General features: G+C 47.1%; 1 protein-coding gene across 10 annotated transcripts in view; it reads right to left on the reverse strand.

Annotated features, from left to right (window-relative positions):
* The window catches only part of EXT2 (exostosin glycosyltransferase 2), a 139960-nt gene that overhangs the window by 95407 nt on the left and 32139 nt on the right, over positions 1-12414 (reverse strand). For all 10 annotated transcript variants that reach the window (XR_016393794.1, XM_022592194.3, XM_022592195.3 and 7 more), the window contains 3 exons: positions 9390-9585; positions 7435-7574; positions 4331-4424 (listed from right to left, as the gene is read on the reverse strand). Coding sequence is in view for 9 of the 10 variants with exons in the window: in XM_022592194.3 (XP_022447902.1) it covers positions 4331-4424; positions 7435-7574; positions 9390-9585 (430 nt within the window). In the remaining variant the exon portion in view is untranslated. The remainder of the gene's footprint in view (positions 1-4330; positions 4425-7434; positions 7575-9389; positions 9586-12414) is intronic.

Genomic DNA, 12414 nt, shown 5'->3' on the forward strand with positions numbered 1-12414 from the left:
CATCTCCCCTTGGGGGGGGAAAACATAATTAGGGCTGCACTGAATGAATTAACTAGTTAATTTAGCTCATAGGACAATTAAAGGCTGACTGGTAAGTTGGCTTTATACCGCTGTAACTATTAACCTCTCATTGAAGGAACTGGTTTTTAACTTAACCACAAAAAACCCCATAAGCCACCCCAGCTCTTTCAATGCCATATATGCCAGTACTGCTGGCTGTTCGCCTTTAGCGGTAGATAACACACAGGTTGTACTTCAAAAATCTTAGCTTGACCCCAGCTCTAACTTCAGGGTCTAGCCCTGCATTTAACGTTATGGTTGCTTCACTAGCGCGTCTAAGGTCAGGTGGAAAACTTAATTAGGTTTCCTTGTCAGGCAGAATATCCTTCTCTCTTGGTACATCCTAACTCCCGAGTCATGTTAAGGATTTTCACCATGTATTCATCGATCAGATTATAGCCCCTGAACTCTAAGCTGCAAGAAGTTACTGCAATACCTTCGTCACCAAGATCCCACCCCACATCTCTGGGGTCAATTCAGAAACTCTGGCTCTATTCCATCACAGGAGAGCAGAATCCTGTGCTAAGTGCAGGAAGGAGCGGGTCTCGAGAGAGCGGCTCTGAGGACAATGTCAACGTAGCTCACAGCACTTAGGACTTCTTGGAAACACCCAAAGGAAAATCAGTCACTTAAAAGTGGATGGAGCCCTCTGCTGGCTACAGCTGTCCACGCAGGCCCTTGAGCCGGTTCTGAGTTGCCGAGCAAGAAAATCAGACCCTCTGTTCCTCGGTCTCAGCTCATTCTAACATGATCAACCAGGGGTTCCAAGGTATCAGCTACCGATGCAACAGGTTTTCCCCTAAAAGTTTATGCCTGTCTTACAAAAAGACTCAAATTTGACCTCCCTAAAGAGAATTCACTAAGGTGTAAAAACTTTCCAGAACCAAGTGTGTGCTATTTTTTCAGTTACTCCTGCCAAGGTCAGATTAAATCAATGGAGGGTATACAGAAGGCAAAATGACAAGCATATTCGGGAAAGGACAAAAGAGAGAGATGATTAACTATCAATAGAAAAGTGGTTCCCAATCACAGAAATTTTGCTCCATGGGGGGCATTTGGTAACGTCTAGAGACATTGTCAGTTGTCCCAACTTGGGAGACAGGTGTACTGCTGGCATCTGGCAGCTGAACTTATTCATCCTTTGTAACTATCTGGGAATTGCTTCAACCAGATAATCTCACCTTTAGTTGAGATCAGTCCAGTCTAGAAATGTGAGGTTGGGAGAAGAAAAGAGGTCGTTTTGGAGATGTAGAATATTCGGAGAAAGGGGAGCAGGACTAAACGGGGCATGGCAGCAGCGTGCCAGAAGGTCTGAAAACAGCACAGAGAAAAGGGGCATCAGCAAGCAGAGGGAGAATTAGAAACGGGAGGCAGGAAAGTACCAAGACTGCCTTTATCCTCCAAGTTGACATAATGTAGGTTATTCACCACCAGAGACAGTAACAGGCCCTCATGACAGGAGGTGGTCATGGGAAAGAGATGACCACTTAATTATTAATGTTGTCAAGGACAAGAGTTTCACAGCGTTTTTTAATAGCTGAATGGAACATGAGAGATGTTCTAGCCAACGCCTTGATTTCATAAATGAGGAAAGGAAAGTCCAAGGAGTTTTGGTAACTTGTCATGGTTGTATAATTAACAGGGACAGACCCAGGGCTCAAACTCGAGTCTTTTGACTCCAAGTGTGTCTCTTTGAACCAAAAAAACCTAAAAGTGCACTGTTTTAAGTAACCTTTAGTCATTCCATCTCAACGGTTCTATGATTCCGAGCCTGTCACCGAAAAGGCCGGCCAGGCTCGTCTCAGACCTATGGTTCCCAAACCAAGCTCCCGGAAAACAAGGGCATTCTGTGAGCTGACAGTGGGAGCTCTGCTTGGGAACTAAGTGATTCTCTTTCCAACACAAAGGTGGCCGGGGGGAGAAGGTAACTGGACAGAACTTGCTCATTTTTACCTATCCAGTGTTTTCTTAGCCTTTTAAACTAAATCTAGAAAAAGGTGATGTCTGATTTAGCAATGATTTTCTATTTAATTATGTTAACAAATCAAGAAGCCATAAAAAGAAACACGAAGAGCATAAATACCAGCGCCCTTCAAGGAGCATTTTCTTCTACATGAGTTGTTAAGAATCACAGGTTTAGATCAAGAACATAGAGATCTCTAGACTGACTTTCTAATTCACTAAAACTCAGATGAGGTCAGGAATTAAGTAACACACGGGGAAGCCCAGAAACTTAAAACGAACATGGGTGTGCTATGAAAAAACTTCAGGGAGGCTAAACTCAACCTGTGATTTGTTTTCAAATCAGAACACCAAAATGCTTTACAGATGAGGCTACTGAGGTCCAGAGAAGGCAGATCCTTGGCCAAGGGCACAGAGTTAGTAACTGGGCAAGCTGGCATTCAACACAGGCAGTCTGGGGTAAGAACCTACAGACTTAACTACTGTGTGATGTGCCATCTCTTTGGTTTAAGAAGCTCGGTACCAAAATAAAGAGGTGGACTGACCACATTCACTAACTCCCTCCTAAAACCCTAAAATGACAATTAAGGGGAATTTTTAAAAATTAAGGCATAATCACTGAGAGATAAAGAGAACGGGGGAGGAGATAACAGCAACAAAATGTGGAAGCGGAAAAGCAGAAGGAAAGGTGGTAGCTGATGCTATAGGCCCAAGAGAGCACATCCTAGATCAGCTGAGAAAAATCTGGGTTCCGCTGCAGAAACTCAGGGGAAAAGGCAGTGCTCAGGGCAGGAGGACAGATGGAAAATGTATTTAAGGAGCAGTTAGAAGCCCAGAATTCCTCCCCATTCCACACACAGCTGGGTGACTGCCCTGCCCTAGCCCAGACAGAGGCTTGAGGCTCGTTCCTGGGACAAGGTTAGACACAGGGGTGCATGGGGCAGTTACATCCTCAACGCTGAGAGCCCTCCAAACCTCTTCTCCAGCTCAGCACCTACATAGATAATTTTGATAGAAATAAAAACTTGCTAAAATCCATTAAAAAAAAAAAGAACTAGAGAAAACCATAATCTGAAAGGATACATATATCCCAGTATTCACTGCGGCTCTGTTTACAACAGTCAAGACATGGAAGTAACCTAAATGTCCATCAACAGATGAACGGATAAAGAAGATGTGGTGCATATATACAATGGAATATTACTCAGCCATAAAAAAGAATGAAGTAATGCCATTTGCAGCAACATGGATGGACCCAGAGATTATCATACTAAGTGAAGTAAGTCAGACAGAGAAAGACAAATATCATATGATATCACTTATATGTGGAATCTAAAAAAAAATGGTACAAATGAACTTATTTACAAAACAGAAACGGAGGGACTTCGCTGGCGGCCCAGTGGTTAAGACCCTGTGCTTCCAATGCAGGGGGCGTTCGGTCCCTGGTTAGGGAACTAAGATCCCACATGCTGCACTGCGTGCCACACGGCGCGGCCAAAAAAATAAGTAAATAGAGTGGATATATGTATGTGTATAACTGATTCACTGTACAGTAGAAACTAACACAACATTGTAAATCAACTATGCGCCAATAAAAATTTTAAAAAAAAGAAAGGAAAAAAAGAAATAGAGACAACATGCACAGTACCAATACTGGGACAGTCTTTTTTCAGTTTTTAACTTGTTTCACATTTAAGCCCAACTAAACTTCTTTTGGGAGAGAGAAACGGCAGCAGGACTAAACAGGACACGTGGTGGATGCGTTAGACAGTGGAGAGCAGCCCAGGGGAAGGGGCATCAGAAGGTAGACGAGAGACCTGAGAGGGGAAGAGGGAGGGTGTATGTGTTCTGGGGAGAGGAGGGCACCTCGTAATCACGAGGGCCGCTGAAGGGGGGATCCAGGCCAGCTGACACCAAGACACTCTCGGGGTCAAGGCTCCTCAGAAGCATCACCCTGAAACGTGCTGGCTTCCACAGCCACCTCAGTCACCAGAACCCTCACCTGCCGTGTAAACCACCTTCCAGAGAGGGGCAGCTCTGCGTCCTGAGCATACTGCTGAGGTGTGACCCTAGCGTCACAGCAGGCTTACCTCAGGAGCATTTCTGAATCTCTGATAGTTGTTATTCCAAACCTTACCTGATGCAACTCCCTAACACTGCTTTCCTCTTTTAAGTTTGGCTGGTCAACGTAGTGGAGGAAATAAACCCCACTCACACACCCAGCAGCCACCGCTCTGCACCCAAGCAGCCAGGGCTACCCTTCACATCACCCACGCCCCCTCCCCAACAGGGCTGCCTGGCCCCTTACCTGTCTCTGCATTTCTTCAATCTGTCTTTGGGGGATGCTCTGCAGAATACTGTACACATCTGACATCTTTTCTTCTGGCACAGCCACAGATGCTCTAGAGACAAGAGCAAAACAACTGATGGATGCGCAGCCCTGTACACAAAGCACTGCTACGTACATTTCTTGTTTAATTCTCACAAGCAGAAGCAACAGCACCCCAAACTACCCTCAGCCCCACAGTCCTTGTAGTGAGTAGTCCCTCTTCCTTGCCCCTTTCTCAGGGCTGACCAGCTCAGAGGAGCTCCCACCAGCTCCATCTCTCAGCTCCCCAGCACCACTCCATTCATCTCCCATCCTCTGTCCACTCCCCACTGTGCTTCAGCCACACAGGTACCCTCTCAGTCTCCTGAACATACCACACTCTGCCTAACCACAAGGGCTTTGCGTGTCCAATTCTGCCTACCTGGTGCTCTTCTTCACTCTTCACCGCACGCTCTGAATTAACAATGACTCTTCTCCTTTAGCTACATTCCCCAATCCATTCATTTACTCAGCATGTATTTATGGAGCCCCTACTATGTGCTCGGTCCTGGCAATACAACAGTGAACAAATGAGACATGGAAGGAAGGCCAGGGAGTGAGAGGACCAGGGGAATACCCGAGGGAGAGCATTCCAGAAGGAATAATAAGCAAAAGGCCCTGAGGAAGCAGGGTGTCGGGAACGTTCCAGCAACAGCAAGGAAGCCAGTGTGGCAGGAGCACAGTAAAGACGGTGGAGAATACCAGGCAATGAAGAGAAACAGGGGAGGGAGGGTCACAGCAAAGCCTCTGCGGCCTCCCTGGCCATTTAAGGACTTACGCTTTCACTGAGATAGAAAACCACAGAAGGGGTCAGGAAAGCACGGCATGATCTGGTTATGTTCCAACAGGATCATTCTGCCTGAAGAGTTAGAACAAACTACAGAAAGCAGGAGCAGAAGCAGGGAGGACAGCTGGGGCCCACTGCACGGTCCAGGCAAGGGATGCTAAGAGGGAGGAAGTGATGAAAGTGACGAGGGAGCGGAGCCAGCAGGACGTGCCACCAGATTAGAGATGCTGGGTAAGGGAGAGAGGGCTCGATGACGACTTACCCTTCATGGATTCAGCAGAGTTGGTCATTATATTCATCTAGGTTAATTTATTAAAACCTGAGACCCCCTCCGCCCACTAGCCTAGTCCATTAGGATGGAACCACGTCTGGTCCCAATCACCAGCATACCCGAGCACCTGGCATATTGCCTAGCACAACTGCGCTTAGTAAATACTTGTTAAATAAGTAAATGATTTCTACCATACAGATGGGAAAACTGAGGCTCAAAAAGGTTAAATGATTGGCAAGATCACAAAGCTAGCCAGTAATAGAGCTGGTTATCTGAATCCCAGCCTTTTGTCTTCAAATCCAGAGCCCTTCCACCACTTATCCCTAATTACAACTACCCAAGCACATCTAGATCCTCGTAGGAATGAATATCTTCTCAGGCTCAGCTCAGGGTCACTGCCTCTGAGAAGCCCTACCCGACCCCACAGCCAGCAAGGGTATGCGTCTCTTCCTCCCCCTCCAAGCATCCCATCCAGCCAGGGCTGCATCTCAGCTCTGCATCTGGAAATCACTGGCTTACTTGTCTATCTCCCACCACTGGACTAAGAGCTTCTCAGAGGCAAGACCTGACCTTGATCATCTTTGTATCCCCATAGGCAACACAGTACCTGGCAGAGAGAGGGTGCTCAATACATATTTCCACAGATGAATAAGTGACTGGAAGTGGCTCATCGCTTCTCCAGGACACAGAGAATCACACACCCTCCTCCTCGAGGCTGAACTGGGCTCCCTCCCTGTTCTGGGTTTCCACAGCACCCCCTGCATGCATCTGTTACAGCGTTTATCATACAATATTATAATTGTTGGTTTGTCTTCCCCACTGGATTCTCACCTCCTTAAGAGCAGAGCCTGTATTATTCACGGAGGGCTTTCCAGTAAATGTGAGATAAATGAATGTACACATGAATGAATGCTACTTAAATTGTTCAAATACCTGTGGTGACCAGGCTTGAACATGGTATCAAAAAAGGTGGGAGGGGCTTCCCTGGTGGCGCAGTGGTTGAGAGTCCGCCTGCCGATGCAGGGGACACGGGTTCGTGCCCCGGTCCGGGAAGATCCCACATGCCGCGGAACGGCTGGGCCTGTGAGCCATGGCTGCTGAGCCTGCGCGTCCGCAGCCTGTGCTCCGCAACGGGAGAGGCCACAACAGTGAGAGGCCCGCGTACCCCCCAAAAAAAAAAAAAAAAAAAAAAAGGTGGGAGAGGAGAAAGCAATTAAGCATTTGAGGCAAAGACAAGCCTGAGAGGTATGTACAAAAGGAACTCGTTTTCAAAAACCTTTAACCTCCAAAGTCCTGGGGAAATGAAACAACAAGAGACGAGCAGACTACTCCATGAAGCACAGCACTGACAGTCACGTCCAGGCAGGACCCACGCGTGTCCATCCATCCACTGGGAGCGTTTCTAAGCTTTCACCCGTGTGCAGGCGCTCTGCCTCCAGCCAGCACTTCGTGCAAATTCAACAGACTCTAGAGCAGTGGTTCTCAACGGTGGCTACAAATCAGAATTGCCCATGGAGCTTCAACAGTCCTGAGGACAAGGCCCAGGTGTGTGTTTAAAAGTTCTTCAGGTGAGTACACTCTACAGTCACAGGTGAGAACCACTGCTCTAGGTCAAGGGTAAACGGCCAGATGGTAAATATTTTAGGTTTTGCAGGCCTCGTAATCTCTGTCATTTTAAACTACAGTACTCAACTCTGCCACTGTCACTCAAAAACAGCCGAAGATCATGTGTAAATGAATGGGTATGCTGTGATTCAATAAAACTTTATTTACAAACACTGGCAGCCTGCCATATTTGGCCCAAAGGCCCGCTGGCCAACCTTGGCTCCAGGCCAACGGACTAACTCTCCTTATGGAAAATATAGCAAAAACAGTCTGAAGGAGTAGTTCTCCAACCTAGCTATGCGTTACAATTGCTGGGGGGACTTTTAAAATCTAATCCATGCGGGACTCCTGGTGTAAAGTTTATCAGAAGGTAACACCCACCTCTTCCAGTCAAGAACTTCAGAGAAAGGCAAAATGTAGGAGTCTGCAATGATAACTGGGATACAGCCGGCCCGCAACACGTCACTCAACACCGCCTGGCCCAGCCGAGCTCCTCGAAGGACCACACAAAAAGTAGCCTCCTGCAGGAATACAGGCAGAGGGAGGGATTACATACCAGTTTCACTGATCCACTTACTCTGATCCCGGCAGACCATGAAGTTCTCTCAAGGGCTGAAGCCAAGCAACACCAAAAATGCTGAAAGGTAACAGGTCACACCAGTAAGACTGAAAAGCTTAAGTGGCTGCAATGTTCTGGTTTTCCACTCTTCAGTGTCAGCGCAATGCCTCCACTGCTGGCATTCTGAAAATGTTCACAACCCACGTCTAGGTCTTTCTCTGGACACTCAACAACGTGACTTTGCAAGGGCTGGATTCTTTCAGTCCTAGTGTGCTGTGCACACACACTGTGGCACAGTGGCTGCACAGCGCTCAGGACACTTACCTCCGCCTACCTTGTTACAGAATTATTTGATCTGGGCCTATCAGTCTCCCTAGAGGACCCCCTAAATAGAAAGTATCAAATCTCCTTTTATCTTTCTACTCCCCATGGCATCTAGCAGTGTGCTTTGCATATAGAAGACATTCATTTCATGAATGCAATGCCTTAGAAAACATAGTAAAACAGATATGTTCTATTTAGAAACAATCCATCGAACAAAAAGCAAAATCTCAAACAATTTCTTCCTCGTTCACTGCCTCAAACTTGTACTCGATGTGGGACACGTTTGGGAAAGTGAGAGATGTACACGAGAAGAAACAGCTGCAATAAGTCAACCAAAATAAGAAAAGACCCCATCTCTAATACTCAGTTTCTCCCAGTTTTTGCCTCTTCAGGAGGAAAAAAAAGTTAAAAAACAAAACACTGCTTAATCTTTAAAGCTAGAGAAAAGGAAAGTTCAGAAAAAATATGAAGAAACTCAACATGCCAAATTCCTCCGGGGATAAACCAGAAAACAGCAAGAGTGGAAAAAGGGCATCAGTCATGGTGGAGGCGCAGGTGGACAGCTCAGCTGGCCCCAAAGAGTCGGTGTCCAGATGTGCACACACGTGCTGATAACCATTTTTCCTGTCTAGACAAAGGTTACTATAAATACTCCTGCTCACATCACCACTGTTATCAGTCAGACATTCCAGAGGAGATGCAGCACTTTTTGAAAGAAAGTATTTTAACAATCTCAGCATGGGCCAGTACTCTTTGGAGATTTAAATTAAAAAAAAAAAAAAAATCACACCAGCTCCTTGATATTTCTCCTTGAACTAACCTGTCTGTATTTTAAATATTTAAGTGAACAAAACTCAATTTCTCCTTTCCTAGCCTCCAGGCCCTTGCAGTGTGAAATATCCTGCTTATAAAACATCCCCAAAACGGCTACTCTGCTTCTGGTTACGGAAGCCCTGCCACTTCCACAATACCAGCAGGACATGCTAAGGGCGGCAAAAACACCAAGAGACAAAAACGGTAACAAAAAATAAAAACCTCCCACTCAGGAAAAGCTGACCATGGCCTTGCGGGTTGGCACGGTCAGAGGATACAAGCTGCACCATAGAGAAGGAAGTTTCTCTGGGCTGGGTTATGAATACAGTGATAAAAGCAAAATACATATGCCTGCTTTGTCTATGTGGCTTTTTTGTAAATCTATGGGATTTGTGCTTTTGCAGTAAGATGAATATCTGAAAGGAGTAGGAACGCTCATAGGCCAAGCAGCTTTGCAAAGACAGTACACAGATGCCAAAGCTCCTGGAGGTCCATGGCTGCAGCGAAGAGCAGTCTGTCTTCCTCTCCCCTTGGGGAGCTCTGCTAGCTGAACGTGGGAAACACCTGTCTGTTGGGGTCAGTTTCACCTTGCGGATGTGACCTGTGCCGAGCCCCGAGAGAGGTGCCGGGTGGCACTCACCTGCAGCACCTGTGGGTAATCGAAGACCTGGTGCTTGTGGCAACGCTTTCGGGCGGCGGGGATGCCCTCGGAGAGGTTGGTGCACTTGTCCAGGACTAACACCGCTTCTCCGTGTCTGGCCTGGAGGGCGGCCAGCTCCTCTCTGTACTCGGGATGCAGAGCCATCTGGGACGACAGGAGGAAGTACCGCCGCGGCCTACGAAGGACAAAACGAGGGACTGGGACCTTGCAGCCGCTGTGCGAGTCAAGGTGAGACCAACTTTGATATTAAACTTAATGGCAACAAGCATTTTCTCACCCTTCTTCATTCACATCCTTGACTTTTTGGGAAATTATACTCTGCGGCATTGCTGAATATCTAAAATATTACACAATCTAAGAAAGCAATCTATGTCTCATTCACATACTGAAGCGTCATGCCGTCATTAAAGATTTCATTTGGGAAAAGTTCTTAATGTTTTGAGGAAATGCTTATAATATGCCGAGCTAAGGGAACATGCTTTACGTGTGTGTGTATGTATATGTGTAAAGACAGAAACGGACTGACTGGTTGATTATTTGGAAGAACATCAAATGTTACCATTAGTTCTATATGAGCTCTCTGCTCTGAAAAGGAACTGAGAGCGGGCTGAATCCTTCCAACAGGAAAACAAGGGGTCTTAATGGACAGTGGCTGTGAAAGCAGAATAGGTGAAAGACTGCTTCCGGCTGCTGGGCGGCACTCTATGCCACTCAACATCCCCATCCTCAAGGCCACAGGGACTCGGGAAGACCAGACTGGGCACTGAGAACAAGTGGAAAAAACCATCTTCACCAAGGGATAGAACCAGTCTTAACATCTGGATAGCAGGGATGCTTACAAGAAAATGGAGTGAAAGGAGGACTTCCAAGAAGCTAGCGCCATTTAAATCTCCACGAGAGACAAAACGTGAGCACAAAGTGAGTAAGCCAGGAGTTGGGGGAAGACTCTGGGGAGACCAGATGGTAAGTCATTCCCTCCCGCAGGCGGACAGGTTACAGAGCATAAACACGACATGGGCTGAGGGACCAGCAGGGATCACTGTAGAAGAAAGGAAGAATATAAAGCAGGTTCCAGAGGAAATGAAACCCCCATCAGACCTAGAAGCAGGACTCACTCAAATCTACCTCAAACTGGTACAGACCGGGGAAAATACTGAACATACACCTCTCTAGGTACTGCCACCAGGAGAGATAACAGGAAGCAATGCACAAGGAACAACCCAAAGGCCACAGTCTGAACCCCACTCCCCACCCCACCGCTTTCCTTCTTGCTTTGGGAGAAAGAAAGGGTAATTGTTTTGGTTTTCCACGGTTTCTCAGGCTTATCTGGAGGGTCCAGATGGAGAACACCGTATGCATCCACCCATGACCAAAGAATAATCATTCTCTAACGGAGAAGGTGGCACCTTCCCAAGTATTAAGCTTCATGCCCACAAGACCCAGAGCAGTGATTGAGAAGGTGAACACTCTCCCTGCCAGCAATTCAGTTCAACAGAGCAGCAGTCACCACAGCTGTGCATGGCTCTCAAATCCTCAGAGCCATTTCTTCTGGTCATTTCTTTCTACAGCTGAACTAAAAGCAAAGGGTATTGCCCACACCACAGGGAGGAAAGAAAGGGACAAGCAGATTCCCTAGAACTTCACTGCCCAACAGCAGTTAGCCACGTGAGACCATTTAAATCTATTAAAATTTAAAATCCAGTTCCGCAGTCACATTAGCCACATTTCAACTGCTCAACAGCCATATGTGGCCAGTGGGCACCTGACAGCACGAATACAGATCATCTCCTCGCTGAAAGATCTATTTGAGAAAGCTGCCCTGGACGGTAGTGCAGACCCAGAGCCCGGGGTAGAGGCAAGCAGAGGTAAGAGAGACGTGGAACAGCAGCCCGTCAGGGAGATAGTGTGGATCAGCTGTAGTGACTGGTTTCTCTCATCCTGGGCAACTTCCCCCTAAATCACGTTTTATTGAACAATACACTGTATATTTACAGCCAAAAGTATTCCTTCTAGCCACTGAAACAGACTCTTGAATTCTACTCCCAGCCCTGAGCCTCAATTATTTTTCTTTTGTAAAAGCAATTTTAATTTTCAGAGGGATGACTTATGATAGGAAGATCACATACAGGGAGCACTCTCAGATCATCTCAAAGTGAAGACCGCCTCCATTCAAAGTATTTCTGTAATCAAACTTGTCTGTTTAAACAGGAGGAAGATTTACAGTCAAACTCTCAAGACAAGCATGGAAACCACCTTAACAATTAAAGCCATTTGAAAATGAAATGAACTGTCTTGTGAGGTGCTGAGTCCTTTTTATTACAAATCAGAAAACTTTTCATTAAGAAGTAATAGCAAAAGGTATACATTAAGTTAGAGCTGAACGGCCTCTAAAGGTCTTTCCAATCCCCAAGACACTGGTTCTACGGTGGATGTCCTGGAGCCCTGGGACTCGCTGGAGATTTCTGGAGATTTTCTATTTAAGTAACATAAAACTGGTGCTCCGGGCTGCTAAGAACAAGAATAGACATGCTGGTATCCAAGGGGGTGTCCGTGCAGGAGGAGGTAAAGTGCTGGAGTCCTGGAGGGAAGAGGGCGCTTCTGCACAGCGGGGTGGCCCGCCCACAGGGAATGCTGAAGTCTTAGTGGGGGGAGAGCTTCTACTTGGGGGAAGAGCAGGGAGGTGGCCTGGCACAGAGTACGAGATCCCTGAAAGAGTGACAGGGGAAGGGGTAGAGGTAGCTATGGCCCCCCAGCATGGGATGCTGAGACCAGGTGAGGTTAGGAGGGCATCCGGCAGCCCAGGAGAAGTGTTAGAGGCCGGGCAGGCTGAAAGCGTGGGGGAGGGTCATGGCAAGAGCAGCATCACTCCAGTGCGGGGGCGGGGGGGGGGGGGAGTGTGCGGTCAGACTCAAGAAGGGTGAGGAGGGTATCTGTCCTGGGGTGATGGGGAGAGCAGGAGCGCTACATGAGGGTCAGAGTCTGAGTGGGCGTGGAGAGGGTATCT

This window comes from Delphinapterus leucas, chromosome 7 (assembly GCF_059928025.1).
Source record: "Delphinapterus leucas isolate spDelLeu-1000000601 "Yukka" chromosome 7, BTC_Dleu_Yukka2, whole genome shotgun sequence".
Classification (NCBI taxonomy): domain Eukaryota; kingdom Metazoa; phylum Chordata; class Mammalia; order Artiodactyla; family Monodontidae; genus Delphinapterus; species Delphinapterus leucas.